The sequence below is a fragment of the Acipenser ruthenus genome, chromosome 5, assembly GCF_902713425.1.
Source record: "Acipenser ruthenus chromosome 5, fAciRut3.2 maternal haplotype, whole genome shotgun sequence".
Taxonomy (NCBI): domain Eukaryota; kingdom Metazoa; phylum Chordata; class Actinopteri; order Acipenseriformes; family Acipenseridae; genus Acipenser; species Acipenser ruthenus.
Window position 1 is genome coordinate 43,929,493 of NC_081193.1, and position 24,625 is coordinate 43,954,117.

Sequence of the window (24,625 nt, forward strand, 5' to 3'; positions counted from 1 at the left end):
GGAGTGCAGTAGAGGTCTAGGGCAGCAGGGAGTTTGGTTCTCTTCCATTTCTTTTCAGCAGATCGCAGTGTGATTCTTGCTGAGCGGAGTGCAAAGGAGAGCCAGGGTTGGGGAGGGGAGGGGCGAGCAGGTTGGGAGGTGAGGGGACAGAGGGAGTCGAGGGAGGAGAAGAGTCTACAGAGAGTTGTGAGAAGGAGTCGATAGGAGGGAGGTGAGAGAGAGCAGTGGAGGCAAGGACAGAGGGGGAGAGAGAGCGGAGGTTACAGCAAGAGGTGACAGTGGGGGTAGGAGGATCAGGGAGATAGGAGAGAGACAGAGAAAAAGAGATGAAATAGTTATCAGAGAGGTCCAGGGGGGTGACAGAGAGGGTGGAGGGGCAGCAGGCCCTGGAGAAGGTGAGGTCCAGTTGACGGCCAGCTTTGTGGGTGGGGGTGGGGGGGGTGGGGGATGGAGAGAGACAGAAGTCAAAGGAGTGAAGGAGAGGGATGAATCTGACAGAGTGGCTGGGGTTGGATATTGAAGTCACCTAACAGGACAGTTGGGGTAGACAGAGAGGGGAGGGAGGAGAGGAGATAGTCGAGTTCATCTAGAAAGTGAGCAAGAGGTCCAGGGGGACGGTACAGTAAAATTAGCAGGAGTTGACAGGGAGAGGTTAGTTGGACGGCATGAAAATATATTGTGCTTTGTGGGTGGTTTGGCCCACCCACAAAGCACAATGGTTTTTGTATTACAGATATAATTACTGCCAATTGCCTTACTTTTGATATTCTGAATTATAATCATGAATCATTAATATTTTTTTATTTTATTTTTCCCCAGGAACAGACCATTTTGTTATTCAAAGCTTGATGCAGTAACGATGCCCAGAGAGCATAAGCAGGCAGAGTGTCAAAATATATATTTGTAAAATAATTCTAATGTGCCAAAATAACTTTGCATAGTCAAAATTATATGAATAGGAGACATTTTACCACAGAGGAAATATTTGTAATTTTAATTAGCCTTCTTCTGTGCAAACGAAAACGACAACACAATTAGATACATTTTCTAAGTAAATTAATTCAGCAATAAATGTAGCGATGTAGAAAAGAAGTCTACTGTATAAAGGGCTTTAAGATCAATTATCCCAATCTTCATTAGCCAATCTACCTTTTGCCAAGGTACAGCACAACACTACACTGCACATAATATATTTTTTGCAAAGTGCTTGATAAAAGGTGTTTTGACCAGAAGGGGGGGTTCCAGTCGAATTTGGCTTGATAGGCAGTTTACTGCATTCATTACGTCATGGTAGGGAGAACTCAAAAAGTGCTTCATGTAAGTGTGATAAGAACCAGAAATCCCGGCTTCTGTTAAGGACCTAGGCACACGTTAATATTTAATACCAACGTGTCTTTAAGTTAAAGTGCCCAGAACTATGAATGCTAAATTTGGGTAATGTTATACCTTTATATTCCATGAGGAATGTGTTAACAGTGGGATAGTACAGTAATGTACCTGAAAATGGAACTTAAAACTGGATTGTTTTCTTAACATGTTGATGGGGTTGTGACAGTGACACCACTTTTTATAATTTGCCTATGGGGTACAGTATATCTAAATCATATTTCATAAAATTCCAAAAAGACTTTTGATAATGTCACACACACATGCAATTTTTCTCCACAGTAAACCTGTATTTTGTAATAGGTATGATTTTGTATCTTCTTAAACCAGCTGGTTATAAACCCCTAGTTGTGGGTCTGATTCCCACCACTCTACCTTCTCTTCATTATATATTTTTTCGCTGAATATAATTTTTAATGCAAGCAATGCAAGATTGAATCTTATATTTCATAATAACCCAACCACCTGCTATGGGTTAATTTATGGTCTACAAAGAAGTTACATTAATACCATACCAATATCATATATTTACAGAATGGGCAGAATTCTACCTTTTAGAAGCGACAGACTTCAAAGCAGATTTCAATAGGCAGTGGGAGATAGATCTGTATCGGAGACTAAATTGATTTAACAAAAATGGTATGTGCTTAATCTACTGCACTTACATGTTTTTTGTAAGAGACTGCTCTGTGCTATATGGTTAACAGTAAGTGTTTATACTGTATTTATTTTCAATAAACTTTACCATCTTAACATAGCCCCATCGCAATTGAAAGACAATGATGACCACCTGCACAACACAGAGAAGTTTGTTGTAAACTCTCCTGATAAAGCAAGGCAATGTCCTTTTTTGTTGTTGTAAACATGGCCTCTATTGAACAATGCCTCTTCCTTTTCAGTTAAAAACTCCTATTAACATCCTTGGATTTAAGAATTGAGCGCCATCCATCTGATTGAAACTTAAAGAGTCAAATATGTAATATAAAAACAACAAGGAGCAGAAGGCTGCTCTATAGTGCTGTATTAGAAATGGAAAGCTGAACTAAACAATAATAAGAGCATTTAGCTAAGATGTCATGATGGTCTTAAACATGGCACAGTGCCATTTCTCCCATTATAACAATGGACTTATTTTCAAATACACTAGCTACATAAAGTGATCTTGAAAAAATGTAAGATTTGTACGAAGATTAAACAGTTAGCTTACAACTGACAAATTATTTCACTTTTTAATAAATAAGCTTTCACTAGTTTTGAAATATGGACTTTTTTTCATTGATCTTCTTATTTCTTCATAATAAAAAAAGTATTTCATTTTTGAATAACCACCAATGTTTTGACTATCCATAGTGCACTGGATACTTAACAGCAGAAGCTGAAAGGGGGTTGATAGTTTGACACATGAAACATCAAATCTATAGTATGTCTACCATTTTAACCACTTAAAAATGCATTCTTTACAGTATTTTTTGGGTTTGATTTTTAAAGGTGTTTGCATTGGTTTGAAGTTGTTACTATTGAGATTCTAAGCTAATTGTGATAATGTTTAGGTTGGGGAATGTACATTTCAAAACAGTCCGATGTGTATTTTTTTAAAACAAATGAAAGCTAATATAAGGCAGTGTAAATCAAGACACTAAATGGGCTTCACAGCTGATATTATGACATCTCTACCAAACAGTAAAACAAAAAAACACAATTTCTTAACTTTAACTATATACCAAGTCCCTTATTTTTGTTTTACAAAATTTATTTTCACTTAGATTAATTTGGTAGCTTACTGTGTGAAGTAGAACATAACTGAAATATTAAAGCAACTGAATACTACTAGGATTACTAATAATAAAAGTTGTTTCAGTGTTTCTTGGTTGTTGTATCTTAATTAAATTAAAAGATAGAATGAAACTGTTTAAACTCTATTAACTTTTAGCTTTTGAAAGCAAGGCGAATACAGATTCAAAAGAATTTATGAAATATTATAGTTTTTTGTATTCGATCAAGACATTAATTAAAATAACAAATTATTGTGTGACAAAAAAAAAAAAAACGTGATACATGCTGTACAAACTAAATATTCTTAACCCTAACCACCTAAATGTTGATATTTACATGGAAATATCATAATTGTAAAATGCTGTAGAAATAGCTCTATAATAAATAATAATTGAGGCCAGAGAGCACAATACCCCAGGAAACCGTCCAAGACCAGGAATTGCCTGACCACACTGGTCTAGGTTGAGTGACGGGCACCTGACAAGCTTATCCTGTACTGTATATGCTTCTAGATCCATAAAAAGTAAAACAGTAACATACATTCATAATTAACCAAATCATGTGTTGTACAGCTCACTATCTCGCACTTGCACGTTTCTCTCAAATTATCATCATCAATACTTGATCCAGGTGTTCTTATTTCCCACTGCTTGGCAGCTTGAAGCACAGCTCAACAACAGCCCGGATGTAGCACACTGTCTTCGTATCAATAAGGGATGCACACAGGAGAGCAATAACATGGCGCTGACAGTACTATAACGGAACCGAGAGAAAAAAAGAAATAAAAGAAATGTAACGCTTATAATCAAAGACAGCAGGTAAGCTTGGTTGTTTTATGTACGGGTTGTTTTCATATCTGTCATTTTTTTTTCTAATTTGGACATAGACATAACGCTTGCCAGAAATTGCTCGCTGGGTAGAGTGCTTTGCAGAGTGCTCTCTCCTATTGAACGGGTTTAAACAGCACTGTAGCTCTCTTTTGACAGCACGCGATTGTTCTTGTTCCCAAGATACCCAGCAATAAACAAATATGCAGCCAGGATTTGCTCTATAAATATTTCTGTACACGTTTCACGACACTCGATTGTGGCAAACGAAAATAAAAACGTTAGATGTGTTTTTTGTCTTTCTTTTTTGCTACCTCTCCATAGACTTTGCTTGGTCTGTAAGAATTAGTCATTTAAAAAATGGATTTGCGCACTATGTGATTATTGGCTATATTCTGCATGTTTTGTGGCAATATGTTTGTTTTTGCATTATGTCAAAATTGTTTATAGGTGGAAAGGCTTTAAATTCAGGGTAATACCAAATGTGTACATCCATTATTTGCTGGTCATGGTTGTATTGGTGGGTGTAATAATAATAATAATAATAATAATAATAATAATAATAATAATAATAATAATAATAATAATAAAGATTACATATAAAATACATGCACAGATTAAATCATACAACATCCAATATGTACAATACAGAACCTTTGCAACACATTTCTTATTTGCAAAGCAGACAGCTGCTAAGTTCAATATCAGTATTCTTAGGAGCAGATATGCAAATAAGATAACATTTGCCTTAGTTTAAATAGAGATTCTGTGGTGCTTTGGAATTGAGACATAATTGATTTTAAGAGGCTCGGCAAAAATAGATAACTTAAAATAATATACGGTAGATAGCAGTTGGCTTTATGTTAAGACATAATTTAAAATTGCAGGGATAGAACAATCAGTTGCATTGTAAACCATGCCTCAAGCTTACCCAGGAGGGACCACCCCTTTAAGAATGGCAGGTTTTATAGTGTACCCCTTCATAGCTGCAAAAAAAATGTGGTGAACAGCACTAAAAGTTGAAATGCTGGTGTATTAACATACTGTACCACCAAGTTCCATTTAAATAGAAATGTCTTCAATTCATATTAAAATATAAAAAAGTGTGTGTGTGTGTGTGCTTGTGTGTATGTGTGCGTGTATGTGTGTGTGTGCAGGTCATTTAGCATGCAGTCAGGGAGTTTTATGACATCATGGTTATGATTTTGGCATTCAGACACTTAGTGACTTCAGAGTGTTTCAACCATAATGACAAGGCAGCACTTCATAGCTCTTTTTTTTTTTATCAGTGTCAACATGAAATGGGAGTTATTGTCACTGTGTCATCCTGCCCCTGGTCCTGACCAAGGGCCACACAGCGCCATTGTTGTCAAAATCTGAAAGGAAAATATTCTAAGTTAGATACAGTACACTTTTGCATGGTACAGTAGTAGTAACCTTCAGTGATCCAGGGTCTAATAAAGAAGGTCAAGAAGCTGGAAAATAGAAAGAACATACATGAGCTATTATAAGATACATGTGCAGTATTCAATCAAAATACACCAATATCAACACCCAGTTTAGTTTTATAGATACATTAGAATAGCCAGCAAAAGTATGTCATGTATAACTCAAGGCAAAATGTTTTTAAATGTCGTTAAACTTATAGTGTCAGCTCACTGTACGTAGTGCATTGTACAAGTGAAGGTAAAGAAATGTCCAAATAATACTGTCATACAGCAAAACTGCATTTTACATTTTTTGTATATTTAAGCATCTGAATTATAATTTAATAGTAAATTTAATAATAAAACTTTTAGTACCGTATTACTTCGAATTACCTATCAGATTTGTAATAGATGCCACCCTTGAATAAATTACACTCTTAATAATGACACATGTAATTTCTTTTCAAAACACAGCATGGCAAAACATTACAAATAGAAACAAAATTAAATGAACTTGAATAAAATGAGATTAAAGAATACAATTACACACTGAAGCATACCAGTATTTTACTGTAAATTTTATGGAAACCAAACAAAAAAAAAATACCTTAGGTACACAGCTCTATGTACTGATACTGATGTAGGAGTGAATACAGCAGAACTCAAATAAATATATATATATATATATATATATATATATATATATATATATATATATATATATATATATATATATATATTTATGAATTAGCAAGACAAGTAATACATTTTAGTTGTAATGCAGGAGCTGTATGATTATTATTCAAGTTTCTTAAATGCATTTCTGTTTTGATTGTATGCACAGTATTTTGGCTAATAAGAGACGCTGCAGAATCCTGATCCAGACAGGAAGTCCGGAGAGTGGGGGTGTGGTGTTTTGCAGCGTCAATGGGGAGCTAGTGTAGCTCTCGCTGTGGCGTTGCTGTTTAGGGGAGAGCCACTGGTATGCGTCCTCACCTAGTCAGACACTGATCTGATCTGCAAGCTCAACAGCTTTCAGTTTAAAGTTGTAGGACTTCTTCGTCGTCCTGATTAAGTTATATCTGCAGAAATAAACTTCAATATACCGTAAAAAAACTCAATAAAAAATTGCGCGTTTCAAAAACCATAGTACCCTTGAATTAGCGGTGTAGCTGTTTTTAGCAATTTCAAATAAACGCTGTGGTGTTAATTCAAAGCTATACGGTATTTGTTTGTAAAATTTGAATTTTATTGGTACTCCTGTTTTGATCATAGATAAAGACACTCTAAACATTGCTAGCATTATCAATCAGAATCCTGACCAGTATTTTACCTGTGGGTTTCATTTCATTAAGTGTAATATCAAACCAGTTGTACAGGCCACAGACTGATTGGTATGCACAGTCTGATTGTTGCGTTTGCTGTCTTCGGCAGTGTCCATGCAAAAAATCAACACCATACATTTTATTTAAATGTTATTAAATGTGGCTAGAATTCATGTTATTACATATAAACAAAATGTTATCGCCTTATGGATTTTATTTAAGTACTGTAAGCATCAAATTCTACACATTCATATGAACAGCATTATTTCAACCTTATGATTCATTTTGGGCCAGATTTTGAGGGCAAGGTGCTATAAGTTTGCGTTGGATTGCTCCGTCATGCTGGGATTTTGAAGGGTGTTTGAGCTTGGCGCTGGCAGAATTCTGTTAGTGCTGACCAATGAAGAAAAAGTGGGAGTCAGAAGTTGCTAGCAAATAAGGAACAACAGACATTCCCCTTAAGAAAACGATAGCCTGTAGTGTTTGCCTTTGCTGTGATTTTGATGTTGATATTGTCATAGCACCATTTGTTAATGCAGTATTGAGAAATGTTTGTAATCATTGAACAATTTGGCACATGTGACTTCATGGTTTTGTTATTTTCATAAACATAATTTTCTGTACCTCCAGGCTTTGCTATTTAGAGCTTATTTAAGGTGTATATAGTAACTGTGATCTGGAATGTGGCTTCATTAACTGAGCTGCTGTGAAAAAAAATACAATTTTGTGAAACATTTTATTATATACGTAGGCCTACACCTCAATTATATAATAATACATTTCCTGTTTTTATAAAAGTTATAATCAAATGTGTGTCCAAAAACTAATGGAAGCCTTTTTTTAAGCCTTCTTTCCAATGTAAAATACAAATGTCTTTTTTAGAATGTAACCAAACCACAAATAAAGATGTGATATGAGTCAAGTCGTTTTTCACAGTCTGGGCATTCTATGTACGGTATATAAAGTGTGACATGTTCTACCTATAGCCAAGCAGATAACCTGGAAAAAAAGGCTTTATTTAAGGAGTTTAATATACCCATTGGCCACACGGCTACAACACGCATCATTCTAAAGCTAACTTTCTCCAGATCAAGATTAACCCTGTTGTACTGTGCCATTGTGGTCCAGTTTTTGTAAAAATTGGTTCAAGCAATATAGCTGCACATTGAAAACATTAAAATTGTTGAAATTACAAAACAAGCTCTGAATTTACCCTTGATCACAACATTCTCACCAAAATTGGTATGGTGGGTTATTGAGATTTGACACAATTGAATCACTTAGAGGCCTTATCTATAAAAAATATTGACCCTTTTCACCCCAGAAAAGAGGCAATTTTGACTACAGAATTTCCAACAGAATGTAGTAAGAAAATATTATTATATACATGTTGCCAAATTGTTACATGTTTGATTAATCTTGAGATTTGTATTTGTATGATACAGTTTATTAATCAAATGTATTGGTTCTAACACAGGGACCTTTAAGTCTTAATTTAGTGATATCTATATTTTGTACTTTAAGTCATTTGACTAATAAATGGGAAAATATAATTGGAATTTAGCATCAACATTTATTTGTTTCTTGAATTCTTAAAATGATAATCACTCCCAATTCTTTGCAGCAATACAAAACTATGGTACACAAAACAATGCTACTCTAATGCTTTATTTCTGAAAAGAAAGAATAAAACAACTTTTATTTTTGATAAATAGTTTATTGGATATTTCTTTTTTTTTAAACACTATTAATTGACGGGTACTCAGTCAACCAAATTATAATGTTAATGTTCATTTTCAGCAGTTTCATTATCAAGTTGATGAACTGCTATGGGATTACAGCACCCCTCCTCTCCCTGGTATGGGCACATGTCAATACTTTGCAGATTTTGCTGGCGACAACTGCACCTTGTTAAAGAACAGCAGAGACTGCTAGTACTGCAACAGCTCAGAAGCTGCCAGGCCTACAAAAAACACTGGCACCATGCCAGCATCTTCCATTCTTCACCCATGGCCTAGTGGAGATCCTAAATTAGGCTTGGCTACTTGGGATGCCATCCAAATTTTAGTTTGTCATGATGCTCACTTCACATGTTGTTTAAAACTGTCCTCACAAGGTGGTAACTTTGCTAGTCCAGTGTTCTTTTTTTGTTGACAGTTTAACACGCAGTTTATTCAAATGATCATGGGTTTTGTTTTTCTTATCTTTAGGGTCATACATTATAACTGTCAACTTGCAAGCTGAATAGATAATTTCTTCCTCATAATCTCCCCCGAGCGTTACAAGATCTTTAAACATGTCTGGGCCTTTTTCTTGAATTATTCCAAAAAACGAAGATGTTGAGTCACAGCAGTCAACACATTTTGTGACCTCAGCGTCAGGAAACCCACCAGCCAGTAAGAGTATCCTATCTGGATTAAATGAAACATGCTGTGGAGCATTTTCAAGTATATAAGAGCTGAGGAATCTCGACAGGGATTGCTTATTAGCAGCTACATTGATGAATATATTCCATGGAGGAACTACTCATCCACCAATAACCTGGTATTGTTTTCTACTTCCAGATCTTGTTTCTGCTCACTAGCTCTTTCCATTGCGTTGACAGGTGCTTCATTATCATACCTATCAAACACATCTGCTATTCTGTTGGCCTTCTCAAAACCTTTGATTAACTGATCGAGATAAGCAGATGCCAGTTCATAAAAGGTTTTGTACTTGTCTTCTTGAATTGTTTGAATAACAGCCATGGCATCTCTGATATATAATGTGGTGCCTTTTTTGTATTCAGGCAGGCTGGTTACTTGTATTGCTTCTTCCTCCAGCTTATGTCCAAGTTCAGCTTTATTAGATTTTCTCATAGTTCCATCCTCATGAAATAGAGATGTAGGTACCGGTCCGATAGGGTGAGCAAGCACACTTTCCATGTTAACATCTTCATGATCATTTGCAATAGTTAGTGCTTGGCAAAAGACCAATTCTGGAATAGTGGAACATTATTTTGGAAGAGCAGAAAGTTGGGGAGCAAAATGGAAAAAATACATGAAACGTTAAAGGGCACTACTGGTAATAGGAGACTCTGATATGTCCAGATTGTCTTTCATATGATGAGGAAGACCTGTGTATTTAGTTTTATATATTTGAATTAAGCATTTTGTTTAACATTTTTTATTACAAGACTAAAACTGGCCATATATTTCAAATTCTATAGTCAAAATTGCCTCTTTTTTGGGGTGAAAAGGGTCAATATTTTTTTTATAGATAAGGCCTCTAAGTGAAATCAAAACTATCATGTTTCAATAACCCACCATACTAATTTTGGTGAGAATGGTGTGATCAAGGGTAAAGTCAGAGCTTGTTTTGTAATTTCAATGATTTTAATGTTTTCAATGTGTAGTTTTATTGCTTGAACCAATTTTTACAAAAACTGGACCACAGTGGCACAGTACAACAGGGTTAATCTTGATCTGGAGAAAATTAGCTTTGAAATGATGCATGTTGTAGCCATGTGGCCAATGGGTACATTAAGTAACTCTAAAACATGTCCTATCTGCTCAGCTACTAGGCATTGCAGCATAGACAGGGAAAGTGTGGAGTCTCCTCAGGTACCCACATGCGTAATGGTTGGTCTTGTGGGTTTGGGACATAAACTTAACATTATATTAAAATAGTGGCAGGGGCAGCAGTGTGGAGTAGTGGTTAGGGCTCTGGACTCTTGACCGGAGTGTCGTGGGTTCAATCCTAGGTGGAGGACACTGCTGCTGTACCCTTGAGCAAGGTACTTAACCTAGATTGCTCCAGAAAAAACCCAACTGTATAAATGGGTAATTGTATGTAAAACTAATGTGATATCTTGTAACAATTGTTAGTCGCCCTGGATAAGGGCGTCTGCTAAGAAATAAATAATAATAGTCTTTTGCAGTGAATATGTAAATAGCATGAGAAGATGAGAAGTTATCTTCTATCATAAAAATGGCACAAATGTTGCCTTTTTTATTTATTATTTTCCTGATAACCTCATTGTTGTTGTGATTGGTTGTAAGTGGCAAATAATGTGCAAGTCACTGCAGTTCGTGGCTTTCAAAATTGCAGTTATTTAATCAACATGTTGGCTTCAAAGTAACTGAGATGTTTGGCAGCATTTTTAAATAGATTCTGATGAGGAAACACTTATAATTTAAAATGTCACTTAGATTTATGTCAGCAAAAAACACAAGCTAGAACTCAGGCCCACAGTCAGTGCACCCAAAAACATACACAGAGTTCTCGTTTAGTAAGCTGGTTTATTTTAGCCTGTTATTATACAGTAGTCTCTGGCTAAAAGAATATCCCTTGGGAAGCAAGAAAAGTGTTCTCTTAGCTAAAGTGTTCTCTAAGACAGAGTTGACCACTGGACACAATATGCCAAGGCCAATCTCGGTGTGAATCAATAAAAACAAATGTATTTATTACTTGTGTCATGATGCATGTGCATCAACATATGAAATTAACAGAATAAGTAAGAGACAAGCAATAGGCAAGCATATGCTAATAAATTATAATAATAAACCAACTAACTGACAAACTCAGTTAACAAAGCACCCCTACATATGGTAGTAATGCAGCAGCTCTAGATTACTCTTGCAATGACAAGTCAATTTTGAAAATATTGAATAAACCATTTGAATTTTAGTTTTATGATGATGAGTTATCAGGTTACAAAACAGTACTGTATCAGTTTTGAATCAGTTACCAACGAATCGGTATCTGTGCCAAAAAGGTGTTCTTTTAAATGAAGTTCCTGTTCCTCTGGGCAGAGCATTTACAATGAGAAAATTACATTTCACCACAAGGTTGTTCCCTAAGCCGAAGTGTTCTCTAGGAGGTGTTGCTATATGCGGAGACGACTGTAATGCATTTGACTCTATGGATTAGGCAGTTACACTTGAATTCAATCAATATGCTGATAGAATGCAGCATCAAAGTTAATATGAACCGTTTGCGTGTAGCAAGGTTGGCGATGAGCTCCTGAAAATGCAGCTGGCTTAGTTCTGAGACAAATTACGCTTTTACATTGTACAAAAAAATTCACTTTAGGTTTTGGTTTGGTTTTTGTTGGTATTGTTCGGTTTGTAATTTTCTGTATATCCCGGTTTTGGTTCAATTTTTCAGTTTGGGAAAACCACAACTGTTGAATCTTTAGTTTGAAAACATTTTGAATGACCGTAACGGGAGTTATGCCTCAGGAGTCGAAGTTGTCACTGAGAGGGCATTATCGCTGTTTAAAAAATTAATTTTAATAGTTTTGTTTAATAGTCTTTTAATGTAGTTGCATGTTTTACTCACTCGGGGTTGTGTGTTCGCTGCGTGGAGAATGGGTGTGGAGAGGAGGTAAAAAGTATTAAAAACTAAAACAACAGTTAAAATGTACTGGCTTATAAACCAGCACGATACTTGTTTATCGTCTGTTTGTTTGTTTGGCCAATGTGCCGTTTTGTTTTGTCAAAGTGTTTTTGTTTTTTGTTTAAACCTTTTATGTTACAATAAAACACTGAACGCCACCTCGTCTCAGTTTCGCCCGCAGTTGCTATGTGTCTTTCATTCATTTCCTGGCCTGACGTCACCCCTACAGCCAGCCTGTTCACATGCACATAAAAAGAAAAACAATACATTTTCATTTAGAAGATCTTTTAATCTTTTATTTTTTATTTAATATCTTTTCAATCTCCTACTTATTATAAAGGATTAAAAATGTTTTTTTTTTGACTGCCAGCGTTAGATGGTAACCAAGAGTAATCACATTTGGTATAATGAAGCTAATGGTCACCCATGGCAGTCAATGAGGTATGCCCACTAAAGCTATTGATTAAAATATTTCAAATTAAATTTTAATATTTTGAATTGCAATATTTAAATAAAAATTAAGTAAATATAATTAGGGCTTCTGTTTTTTGGGTTTTATTAATTGTTTTTTTTGGTGCTTATTTTTAGCTATTTTCGATTTTTATGTGAATCTGGTTTTTTCGGGGCCTTCATTTTTTATATGGCATTTTTGTACATTTTGCCACAATTCTGTTTTAAATCCTCTGTATCTTAACTGTAATACAGCTTTAAATCCCTATAGCAAGCCTCCTTCCTGATTGTAATCTCATTTTAAATCTCGCAAGCGGAGTCTCCAATAGACATGTAGGAATGTGCTGTCACTCAGTAGTTGGGGTGGGTTTAAAGTATTCAGAACAAATCAATAATAGATACAAGTCAGGAAGGCGGGACATTGCCCAGCATCACTGGAAAATGTATTTATTATTCTTTTTGTAGTAGGTTTTATTTTTTTTAAATGGGAAAAGAGTAAAGTCAGCATGAATTGATTAACCATTTACAGTTTTTTCAGTGTTTATTGGCTATCCACCGATTTAATTTTTTTGTAACGGGGGTGTTTTATCGGGTTTTATCGGTTAAAACCGAAAATCACAATCCCTAAATATAATTAAAAACCAATACACAAGCATTTGTTTCTTTATTAAATTCAACGGAATCCACTGTATTGTTGAGCAACCAGCTCACTCTTCTCAGCTTGATCAAACTGTGCTGTTAATGGTTCGGGAACGGCTGTACTGACTTCAAGTGCGGCCTGTGCATATGTCGGATATATGGCACTCAGACGCAGCACTTCTTCCCAGAGCGTAGCAACATAGTCTGCAAGAGTGAAAATGTATTACAGATACAAAAGTCTAAACGTTTATAATTGGTAAACAAACCAGGGTAACAATGGAGAGCAGCACTCCCCACATGGTTTATGAACTCAAAGTCAAAGTTAGCTACTACTTATGTTTTTATTCTACAGAGCAGAGCACACAATTTACTGTAAATTACTATAATTACTTGTGTACACCTTGCTTCCTGCTGCTTTAGTTAGATTTAAAATATATTTCCACATTTATTTTAATTAAATTCCTAGGTGCTACATGAAATGAAAAGAATTAGTATATAATACCATATGTGATGGGGACTTTCACTTGCTTCACAACTGCTCATCCTCCTTTGTACTTCGGATAGGAAATTGACCACTGCTGGTCCCTTGTTTTGTCACAAGTTGCACTCGTCCACTATTCTCATTAAAATGTAATGCAGCCAGATAACATCTAAAAATAAAAAATCCAAATTGATAAAAAGCTGTTAATTGAAATGCTTCTCAACTCAATTTCCCCCCATTCCCACAAGAACAAGTCACAGAAACTAGAATTATCTAATAACTGCTGTTTTGTCTCTTGATATATATATATATATATATATATATATATATATATATATATATATATATATATATATATATATCAACAGTTAAATATATGCTTAGGATTATTAAAATTGCAATTTCAGTAGTTTATACTAGCAAAAGTTTGGCATCGTGAAGTATACCTGGCCTGCATCTGTGGGTAAAAGAAATGTGTCGACTTGGGTGCAAAGAAGCAGATAATTGTGTGGAATGACTCTAGAGCTGATGTCTGGTCATTTGGTGACAATTTGGCTATGTCATTACACAACCTTGTATCTCAAACTATGTCCTACACTGCTTTGTGAGCTCTTTTACCTAGGAAAATGGGAAAAGGGTAGAAATGTGTACAATTTTAAATAATATAAAGTTTTGAAATTTAAATTTTCAATATTTGATAAACTATTTCAAATCATGTTATCCAAACCTTTTCTAAACTAATTCCTGTCATCCAGTTGCACACTGGGGAAACAGGTCATTCTCATGGAAATGGATGTCATTTCAATGACCAGGTCAGAATTGCCATCACTTGTTGTCGCACACCAATACAGATGGTTGATAATGGATGAAATCCAGTCTTTAACAGTCTGGTACTCCTTTCGGACAGATATAGCCAGAAGCTTCTTTGTAATACCTTAACACCCACAAAAATATAAATATGTAATTATACAAACTTATATAATGTGTGTGCTCAATTCAGTTTAACCTTAATTTAAACTACAACCTTTGGAAATATGCCAGCTGTCAGTAAAGTGGTTGATAGTAGGGCACTTGGTTCTCATAAACTTTCTAACGCTGACATGTCGGTCTGTCACTAGTTGTTTTATTTCTAGATGGTCTTGATGAAGCTTTGCCATGCATCTTTTCAGTCCTTCAAGTTCCATAGCATTGGAGCTTGTCGTTTCATTTGACTGAAATAAATGAAACAATCTGTTTAATGATGCCTTGTTTAAAATGCTAAATGAACACCCCATTTTCAGTTACCTTTTACATTCTAAGGTTTGAACTTTGCCTTATTCACCATGATTGAAATAAGTATCAAAAAATGATAAAATTATTGAGGTGCTAAACAATATCTTATTTCATATTTATATTAGCTGAAATTAATAGTAGTACTGTATATGTTCTTGTAAATGTTATTAAATAACTGTACCTGAACCAGCTATAGTTCTAGAACCTTATTCCTTTGAATATCCATCAGAGTGTTGGTCCCATACTTTGCACTGTGACCGGGGGAATCACAGCAACCATCTCCTCCCAAATACAGTGGTTCTCCATATGCTCTTATCTCGTCTACCAAATTTACTACACAGCTTTGTCCAGGTATTATTAACTGCTGGAACCAAATAGCAGTGCTGCATAAGGTTATATGTCCTCAAATAAATAATAGGAATCTAAAATGTAGTAATAGAATCACAATATTAAAAAAAAAAAAATACTGTCTATCTATTGCAGGTACAGTATATAAAAAATATTGCATCACTATTAAAGCGAGCTTCCTCTATTAAAGCAGTTTTGTTTTTATTTATCATTACACATACAATAACCATCATTAAAATCCCTTACTATGTACATAATAAAGGATGTTGATATCTTCTAGAAACATTAATTTCAAACAATGTTTAATTTATTAGTCTACCTTAGCATGGTGCAAGAAGTTCAGTGCTTTTGCTGGGCTACGACCTGAGAACAAACAAGCCGCAGCAATTCTAAGATTGTCCTCAGGTTTGCTGCCCAAGAACGATTGTGACCACCAGCAGTATTTTTCTTTGCACTGGTCACATAATCTTTCCATAAGTACTGCGGTTCCTCTTCTTGACCTAAGCAAAACTTTGCAGGAAGACCCACACAAAGCACATAAGGACATCAAACATGATGCAGACACAATGAACATTCTTTTGTGGCCATGAAGGTCATCTCTGCAATAAAAGCATAACCTGATATTAGTTTTTTTTTAAAATTTTGCAGTCCACAATTAGAATAAAACAGAAGGATTTAAATGTGAAATGTGTGGATTTTTTTAGGAAAAGGAATTAACTATGATTTTATGTTTAACAAAAATGTAGACTGACCTTTGATCCATGTGTTCAATCTCATCATCCGTAGTCTCATCATCACCAAGAACATACTCTGCGTCATTATCTTGTACCTCCGTAAATTCTTCCTCAATCTCAAGTTCCTTTTCACTGGGACACATCATATTTGTCAGTAGTTGAAAAGAAACACCTCCATCAGCAGTAACTGGCGTTGCAGTAACACTTCTGCTTGTAACTGATGAGGTAATATTAGCCTGACAACATTTTACTCTGGTATCCGGTTTGAACTGTAGGGAAGACTGCATTCCAACGTCTGAAACCTGAAATTATATTCAGTGTCTTTCAGTTGATTTTGCTGAAATGCTATTAAATATTTAGTTGCCAGTTACTGTTTGGCATGGTTTTGATGATTTATCAAAGCTGTAAATGTTTACTATACCAACCTCATATTGCAATTCTGTTTGAACTCCAACACTATGATTTCTGGAGACCTCTGTCAATCAAATTTTATTTTATGTAGCGCCTTTCATGATGCAGTAACAACAAGAAAATCCATAATACTTTAAATACAGAGAAATGCATAATACATGCTGTACAGTGAAAAAAAAGTGCATAATACATGATAGTAGCATAATACATTAAATAATAACAGCAACACAGCAGCTAATAGCAGATATCAGGTTTAAAGAGCATGGAAAGCAAGAGAGAACAGGTGGGTCTTGAGAGTTGATTTAAAGTGAGTGACAGTGGGAGCATCACGCACCAAAGCTGGGAGAGAGATCCAAAGAGTCGGGGCCATGAAGCTAAACGAGCATTCTTCAAGTGTGGTGCACTTTTGCTTGGGGATAACAAGTAGGCCAGAGTTGGAGGACCTCAGCTTGCGGGCAGGGACATAGTGGGTCAGCAAGTTGAGGAGGTACTCAGGACCTGTGTGATGAAGGGCATTGTAGGTGAGCAAGGGAGCACCAGCATTAGCATTAAGCAGGAGATCATTCACAATCCGGAGCAGAGCAGTTTCAGTAATGTGATACGGCCGGAAGCCAGACTAGAGATTCAAGCAGATTGTTATCTGTGAGATGTTTCATCAGCTGACTGGCTACAGCCCTTTCGAGAGTTTTGGAGAGAAAAGGGAGATTCAGAGATGGGACGGAAATTAGACGGAAAGTCAGCCGGGTCGCGGGAGGGTTTTTTGAGTACTAGCGTAACTTAGGCAATCTTAAGGGCAGCAGGAACTGAGACAGAGTCCAGGGATAGGTTGAGAGTGTGCATAATGGAAGGAGCAAGATCAGAAGCACGGAGACGGACAAGGTTAATCGGCCAGGGGTCCAGGGGGCATGTGGCAGTAGTTGATTTCAACAGTAAGCCGCAGACATCAGCAATGGAAAGAGGAGAGAAGGAGGAGGAGAGGGCAGGAGGGGCAGCTTCGATCTTTCTTGACGGTTCTGGTTGTAAGCGGGGTGTCGATGATATGAGTAAGGGTGGCATTGTAGAGGGTCACCGCATCATCAGCCAAGGACAGAAGAGTACCACTTAGAGGGGATGCAGAGACACATTCCGAGAATTTTAGGGGATTCAGCAGATTCTTGGGACGGAAGGAGATAACAGTATCAGTAGTAGAGGAGGGAGCAGGGAGATTAATATTAGTAGTGATTATGAAATGGTCAGAGAGAGATATCTGAGACAGAGATTGGAGATATCAAGGCCCCTGGTGATGAGCAGATCCAGGGTGTGAGTGGGGACGTTGACAGACTGAGAGAGTCAAGAAGCATGTTAAAGTCGGTCACTAGGGGGGAGGAAGGCAAGTCAACATGAATGTTGAAGTCACCTAGGGGTAGGACTTTGTCAGTAGAAGTGCAGGTGAGGGAGATGAATTGTGAAAACTTGGCAATAAAAGCAGAGTTGCGTTTAGGTGGACAGTAGATAACACCAAGGGTGAGGGACATAGGAGAGGGGAGCTTGATGGCGAGATGCTCAAATGAAGAAAAGGCAGGAAAAGAAAGAACTGAGAAAGCAAGCACAGAATTTGCAATAACAGCAGTGCCCCCGCCTCGGCCAGTGAGGTGTGGTTTGTCAAAGAGGGAATAACCCTTGAAAGTGGTTAGGTGAAGCGAGTGCATGTTGTTTACAGAGTTCCAGGTTTCAGCTAGACAGAGGAGATCAAGATTGGTATCAGTTATAAGTTTGCTGAGAAGCAGAGATTTGTTAGTCAAAGAGCGACAATTGAAAAGGAGATTTTCAAGTTTGTAGCAGGCAGTGTAAGGGGAGAAGGAAGAGTATGTGCAGCAGGTACTTACCAGTGTTCATTCTGGGAGTGGAGAACAAGTAAACGACTAGAGACCTGTGCTTGACGTCTTTTTGATTATGTCAGATAGGGTCCGACATCGGACCGGAAAGGGAAAATTGTAATGTCGGACCTGGTCTGACATAGTACCGCAAAGGGTTGATCCTGTTTTAAATACCATTATACACAGCTTTAACAATTACTATATTCATACAACTGTTTTTAAATTCAGCTTTTATCCGTTGTTTAGAAAGATACAGGGTATTAATGCTTGTGACAGAGTAGCCGTCTACTGTGTGGGTGCGTGCATTCACTGCTGCGTGACAGGCAGGAGATCGAGATGGAGGTTGAAGTTGATACGTCCCACAGGCGAACAGGATTTATTTACATATCAAGTCAACGCACTGAACAGCTCACGTGGCACTACCAGCAATGGTAGTGCACGGAGCACATACAACACAGTGTACAAAAACTTTGTTAGGATCTACGATCTCTGAACTAATCTTCTCTCTTTAATAATAAACTAACATTGCTGAAGTGCTTGATCATGGCAGATAAACAGTTAGGATGGATATGTGTCTGTAGTCTCAACAAATGTAATACAAAAATATTGCAATTTAGAGAAAGAAACTAAACTTTATTTTAAAAATAGTAATTGTAGGGCTCCCGAGTGGCGCATCCAGTAAAAGCATTCGCTAGAGTGCAGGATGCGCTCTATAGCCTGGACGTCGCCGGTTTGAGTCCAGGCTATTCCACAGCCGACCATGGACGGGAGCTCCGAGGGGGCGGCGCTCAATTGGCCGAGCGTCGTCCAGGGGGAGGGAGGGTTTGGTCGGCCAGGGTGTCCTCGGCTCACCGCGCAACAGCGACCCCTGTAGTCTGGCCGGGCGCCTGCGGGCTTGCCTGTAAGCTGCCCAGAGCTGCGTTGTCCTCCGACGCTGTACCTCTGAGGTGGCTGCACGGTGAGTCTGCAGAATGTAAAGAAGCGGGCGGCTGACGGCACATGCTTCGGAGGACAGCGTGTGTTCATCTTCGCCCCTCCCGAGTCAGCGCAGGGGTGGTAGCGGTGAGCTGAGCCTAAAAATAATTGGGCATTTCAAATTGGGGAGAAAATAATACAAACTGATTGGCAACGACTAAATTTATAAAGAAAAAAAAAATAGTAATTGTCAGTCAATTGAAACAAGTAAAACAAAAATAAAGATTGGTTGTGAAACTATCTTCTGCACAACAGTAAAGAGTAATGTTGATATTGACCAGTTTATAAAGCTGGAAACTTAAAATAAAAACTTACAAGGATTAATTTGAATCACATCTGATGTGACTGATGTAACAGCATGTTTCTGTTATCTGATAGTAGCATGCTAGAGCTGACAGTACTTTTATCATTTTCAAATACATCATAATTTTTGTTCTTATGTTTACTAAATTTAGAAATACTACCAGTATTCATTAGGTTTTAACATTATATCCAAATATATCACATCACAGTTTAAGGTTGAAGAGAACTGTAATTTGAATGAGTACTAACCCAATACAGAAATTAAAACAGTATTCTGTAAGAGTACTAAGAGTGTTTAAACTACAGTGGTTGTTTCTAGAATAGAAATGGAGGAGGGGAACAATTACATATTTTACATAAATGTGATTCTGTATGAAGTTCAACATTTAAAACATCTCTGTTTAGTTTTTTTACAAATTTAACTAAACATAAATTGAGCAGCTAACAAGTCTTGTTTCACCTCAAAGATTCATTGTGTAGTTTATCATTGACGGAGCAAAGCATTATATATATATACAGTGCCTTGCAAAAGTATTCAGACCCCTGACCAATTCTCTCATATTACTGAATTACAAATGGTACATTGAAATTTCGTTATGTTTGATATTTTATTTTAAAACACTGAAACTCAAAATCAATTATTGTAAGGTGACATTGGTTTTATATATATATATATATATATATATATATATATATATATATATATATATATATATATATATATATACACTACCGGTCAAAAGTTTTAGAACACCCCCATTTTTCCAGTTTTTATTGAAATTTAAGCAGTTCAAGTCTAGTGGATAACCTGAAATGGTACAAAGGTAAGCAGTAAACTGCCAGAGGTTAAAAAAAAAAGTTTAGCTTACCAAAAACTGAAAAATAATGTACATTTCAGAGTTATACAAAAAGGCCTTTTTCAGGGAACAAGTAATGGGTTAACAACTTACAGCTGTTCTGCAGCAATGGAAGTAAATTAAGCCTTGAAAGTTGATGCTAACAATTCCTACAGGTGTCCCAACTTTTGTTGATTACTTACAAACCCTCTGTCTGTATAAAAGCAGTGTTGGAACAGACTGTGTTACTACACCCTCTTAAGCATTATTTGGACAGTATTGTACTGCAGGAAGTAGTATATTGCTCTCATAATGGCGAGAAAAAGGCAATTAACAAAGGAAGACAGACAGACCATTATAACCCTTAAAAGTGTAGGTCTTTCCTTTAGAGAAATTGCAAAGAAAGCCAAGGTGTCAGTGAGTACAGTTTCCTACACCATCAAAAAGCACTTGGAAACTGGAGGAAACTCTGACAGGTCTGATGAATCAAAATTTGAAATCTTTGGTTCATCACGCAGGGTTTTTGTACGCCGTCGAGTAGGCGAAAGGATGGTTCCTCGGTGTGTGACACCAACTGTCAAACATGGAAGAGGAAGCGTGATGGTCTGGGGCTCTTTTGCTGGATCCAGAGTCAGCGACTTGCACAGAGTGAGTGGCACCCTGAACCAAAACTGCTACCACAGCATTTTGCAGCACCATGCAATACCCTCTGGTATGCGCCTAGTTGGTCAGGGGTTCATCCTACAGCAAGATAATTACCCAAAACATACCTCCAGGCTATGTCAGAACTACCTTAGAAGAAAAGAACAAGACTGTAGGCTTCAAATCATGGAATGGCCAGCACAGGCTCCAGACTTAAACCCCATCGAGCTGGTTTGGGATGAACTGGACAGAAGGGTGAAAGCAAAACAACCTACAAGTGCAACACATTTGTGGGAACTTCTGCAACAGTGTTGGGAAGAACCTTCCGAACAATATTTGATTTCCATTGTAGAAAGAATGCCACGAGTGTGTTCGGCTGTTATATCTGCAAAAGGTGGCTACTTTGATGAGTCAAAAATTTAGATTAAATTTTGTTAAACAAAACGATTCCATGATTTCTTTTTTATCTCCAATTGTTTATTTATTCTATGCTTTAATTTCAGAGTACATTGAGACATTAAACTGCGTAAATTTCAATAAAAACTGGAAAAATGGAGGTGTTCTAAAACTTTTGACCGGTAGTGTATATATATATATATATATATATATATATATATATATATATATACAGACGTGCTCAAATTTGTTGGTACCCTTACAGCTCATTGAAATAATGCTTCATTCCTCCTGAAAAGTGATGCCTTTGGTATGTCATAGAATAAAGCAAAGAAGCTGTGAAAAGAGATGAATTATGGCTTATTCTACAAAGATATTCTAAAATGGCCTGGACACATTTGTTGGTACCCCTTAGAAAAGATAATAAATAATTGGATTATAGTGATATTTCAAACTAATTTGTTTCTTTAATTAGTATCACACATGTCTCCAATCTTGTAATCAGTCATTCAGCCTATTTAAATGGAGAAAAGTAGTCACTGTGCTGTTTGGTATCATTGTGTGCACCACACTGAACATGGACCAGAGAAAGCAAAGGAGAGAGTTGCCTGAGGAGATCAGAAAGAAAATAATAGACAAGCATGGTAAAGGTAAAGGCTACAAGATCATCTCCAAGCAGCTTGATGTTCCTGTGACAACAGTTGCAAATATTATTAAGAAGTTTAAGGTCCATGGAACTGTAGCCAACCTCCCTGGGCGCGGCCGCAAGAGGAAAATCGACCCCAGATTGAACAGAAGGATAGTGCGAATGGTAGAAAAAGAACCAAGGATAACTGCCAAAGATATACAAGCTGAACTCCAAGGTGAAGGTACTTCAGTTTCTGATCGCACCATCCGTCGCTTTTTGAGCGAAAGTGGGCTCCATGGAAGAAGACCCAGGAGGACTCCACTTTTGAAAGAAAAACATAAAAACGCCAGACTGGAATTTGCTAAAATGCATATTGACAATCCACAATCATTCTGGGAGAATGTCCTTTGGACAGATGAGTCAAAACTGGAGCTTTTTGGCAAGTCACATCAGCTCTATGTTCACAGATGAAAAAATGAAGCTTTCAAAGAAATGAACACCATACCTACAGTGAAACATGGAGGAGGCTCGGTTATGTTTTGGGGCTGCTTTGCTGCGCCTGGCACAGGGTGCCTTGAATCTGTGCAGGGCACAATGAAATCTCAAGACTATCAAGGCATTCTGGAGTGAAACGTACTGCCCAGTGTCAGAAAGCTCTGTCTCAGTCGCAGGTCATGGGTCCTCCAACAGAATAATGACCCAAAACACACAGCTGAAAGCACCCAAGAATGGATAAGAACAAAACATTGGACTATTCTGAAGTGGCCTTCTATGAGTCCTGATCTGAATCCTATCGAACATCTATGGAAAGAGCTGAAACTTGCAGTCTGGAGAAGGCACCCATCAAACCTGAGACAGCTGGAGCAGTTTGCTCAGGAAGAGTGGGCCAAACTACCTGTTAACAGGTGCAGAAGTCTCATTGAGAGCTACAGAAAACGTTTGATTGCAGTGATTGCCTCTAAAGGTTGTGCAACAAAATATTAGGTTAGCGGTCCCATCATTTTTGTCCATGCCATTTTCATTTGTTTTCTTATTTACAATATTATGTTGAATAAAAAATCAAAAGCAAAGTCTGATTTCTATTAAATATGGAATAAACAATGGTGGATGCCAATTACTTTTGTCAGTTTCAAGTTATTTCAGAGAAAATTGTGCATTCTTCGTTTTTTGTGGAGGGGTACCAACAAATTTGAGCACGTCTGTATATATATATATATATATATATATATATAATCTGGCATTCATGGACAACATTATGTTCAGCTTTGTGTAACACTGTGAAATCTGAGGTCAAATAAGAGTTCATGTCGGAGTTTGACTCTTACTGACTGAAGCAGGCGCACTGCCTTTCTGCTAGAATTAGTAATAAAATGATATTGAATCTAAGCGGCAATGTTTACTGCTGTTCTGTCAGTCACTTGGCCAAGCCTTTGCTATTTGCTGCATCAGGCTGGTTGTATTGTTATATTATGTATTGACAGAATAGCCAAGTTAAGTCCATTATATTTTATTCAACATAGTGCATGTGCAGCTTTGAGGTTTTTCATGTAGTTGAAAAAATGCATTTGGAGACAGCAGTGCAAGGCCTGTGCTGGCAAGGGAAAGTGCTTTCATAACAACAGAGTAGAATCAGGATTCTGCCGACTGTCAAATCCTAAATGGGAAAGCCACAGCTTATTTTGTCTGCCATGAGTGTGCTGGTGCCTGCAGTTTTGTATAAATGGCCATTCAAAGTTATCAGACTGTGCAAGAGCAAACACAACAATGTAAAGCTTTTTCACTTGAGGCCTACATTGAATTTCATCTGAATGTTTTTTTTTTTTTCATTTTGATAATGGGATCAAGAGCTGGAGTTTTCCCATCTTTGAAAACATTTCTACAGAGTTATCTGAACAAACAGGGAATGCAATTGTGATTACATAAATGACACCATGCATCATTTCTCAGGTAAGGTCAACTTTTCATAGATTTGAACATTACATTTTTTTTTTCTTCATAAAATCAACAATCTAGTACAGTACAGAAAAAATGTGAATACAAACAATATTCTGGTTTTGTTACATTTTCAGTATTGTAAAGAATGTAACAAACATTGTCTGTTATAAAAACCACACTAGATACCAATTGTGAACGGTTTACACAGCAATAAATTAACTACCCTCTTGAGTTATGCATGCAGAGAAATGATCCATTTGGCTGAGCTGCAAACATAATTTTAGAAAGCTCACTGTCTGTGGTATGTTTACATGGCTATTACCAAGCAAATGGTGTGGACCTATAATAAGCATAATACATTTTGTTGAACTGGTATGCTACTGGTATACATTAGTGGTTGTTTTACTTGAGAGGTTACACATCTGTGAACACTGGGTAATTAAACAAATGGGCAGCAGTGTGGAGTAGTGGTTAGGGCTCTGGACTCTTGACCGGAGGGTTGTGGGTTCAATCCCAGGTGGGGGGCACTGCTGCTGTACCCTTGAGCAAGTTACTTTACCTAGATTGCTCCAGTAAAAACCCAACTGTATAAATGGGTAATT

The 24,625-nt window shown here is 36.9% G+C and overlaps 1 protein-coding gene across 4 annotated transcripts in view; it reads left to right on the plus strand.

The window, feature by feature from the left end:
- The first annotated feature begins 3,820 nt into the window (after positions 1–3,820).
- Positions 3,821–24,625, plus strand: part of LOC117403291 (serine/threonine-protein kinase PAK 5-like) — a 130,378-nt gene continuing 109,573 nt past the window's right edge. Inside the window, exons 1-2 of one of the 4 annotated variants that reach the window (XM_034005331.3) lie at positions 3,821–3,977; positions 23,934–24,035. In XM_034005331.3, the coding sequence (XP_033861222.2) occupies positions 24,020–24,035 (16 nt within the window). In that variant the 5' untranslated portion in view covers positions 3,821–3,977; positions 23,934–24,019. The remainder of the gene's footprint in view (positions 3,978–23,933; positions 24,036–24,625) is intronic. The other 3 variants (XM_034005334.3, XM_059024258.1, XM_034005332.3) reach the window with 3 other exon arrangements.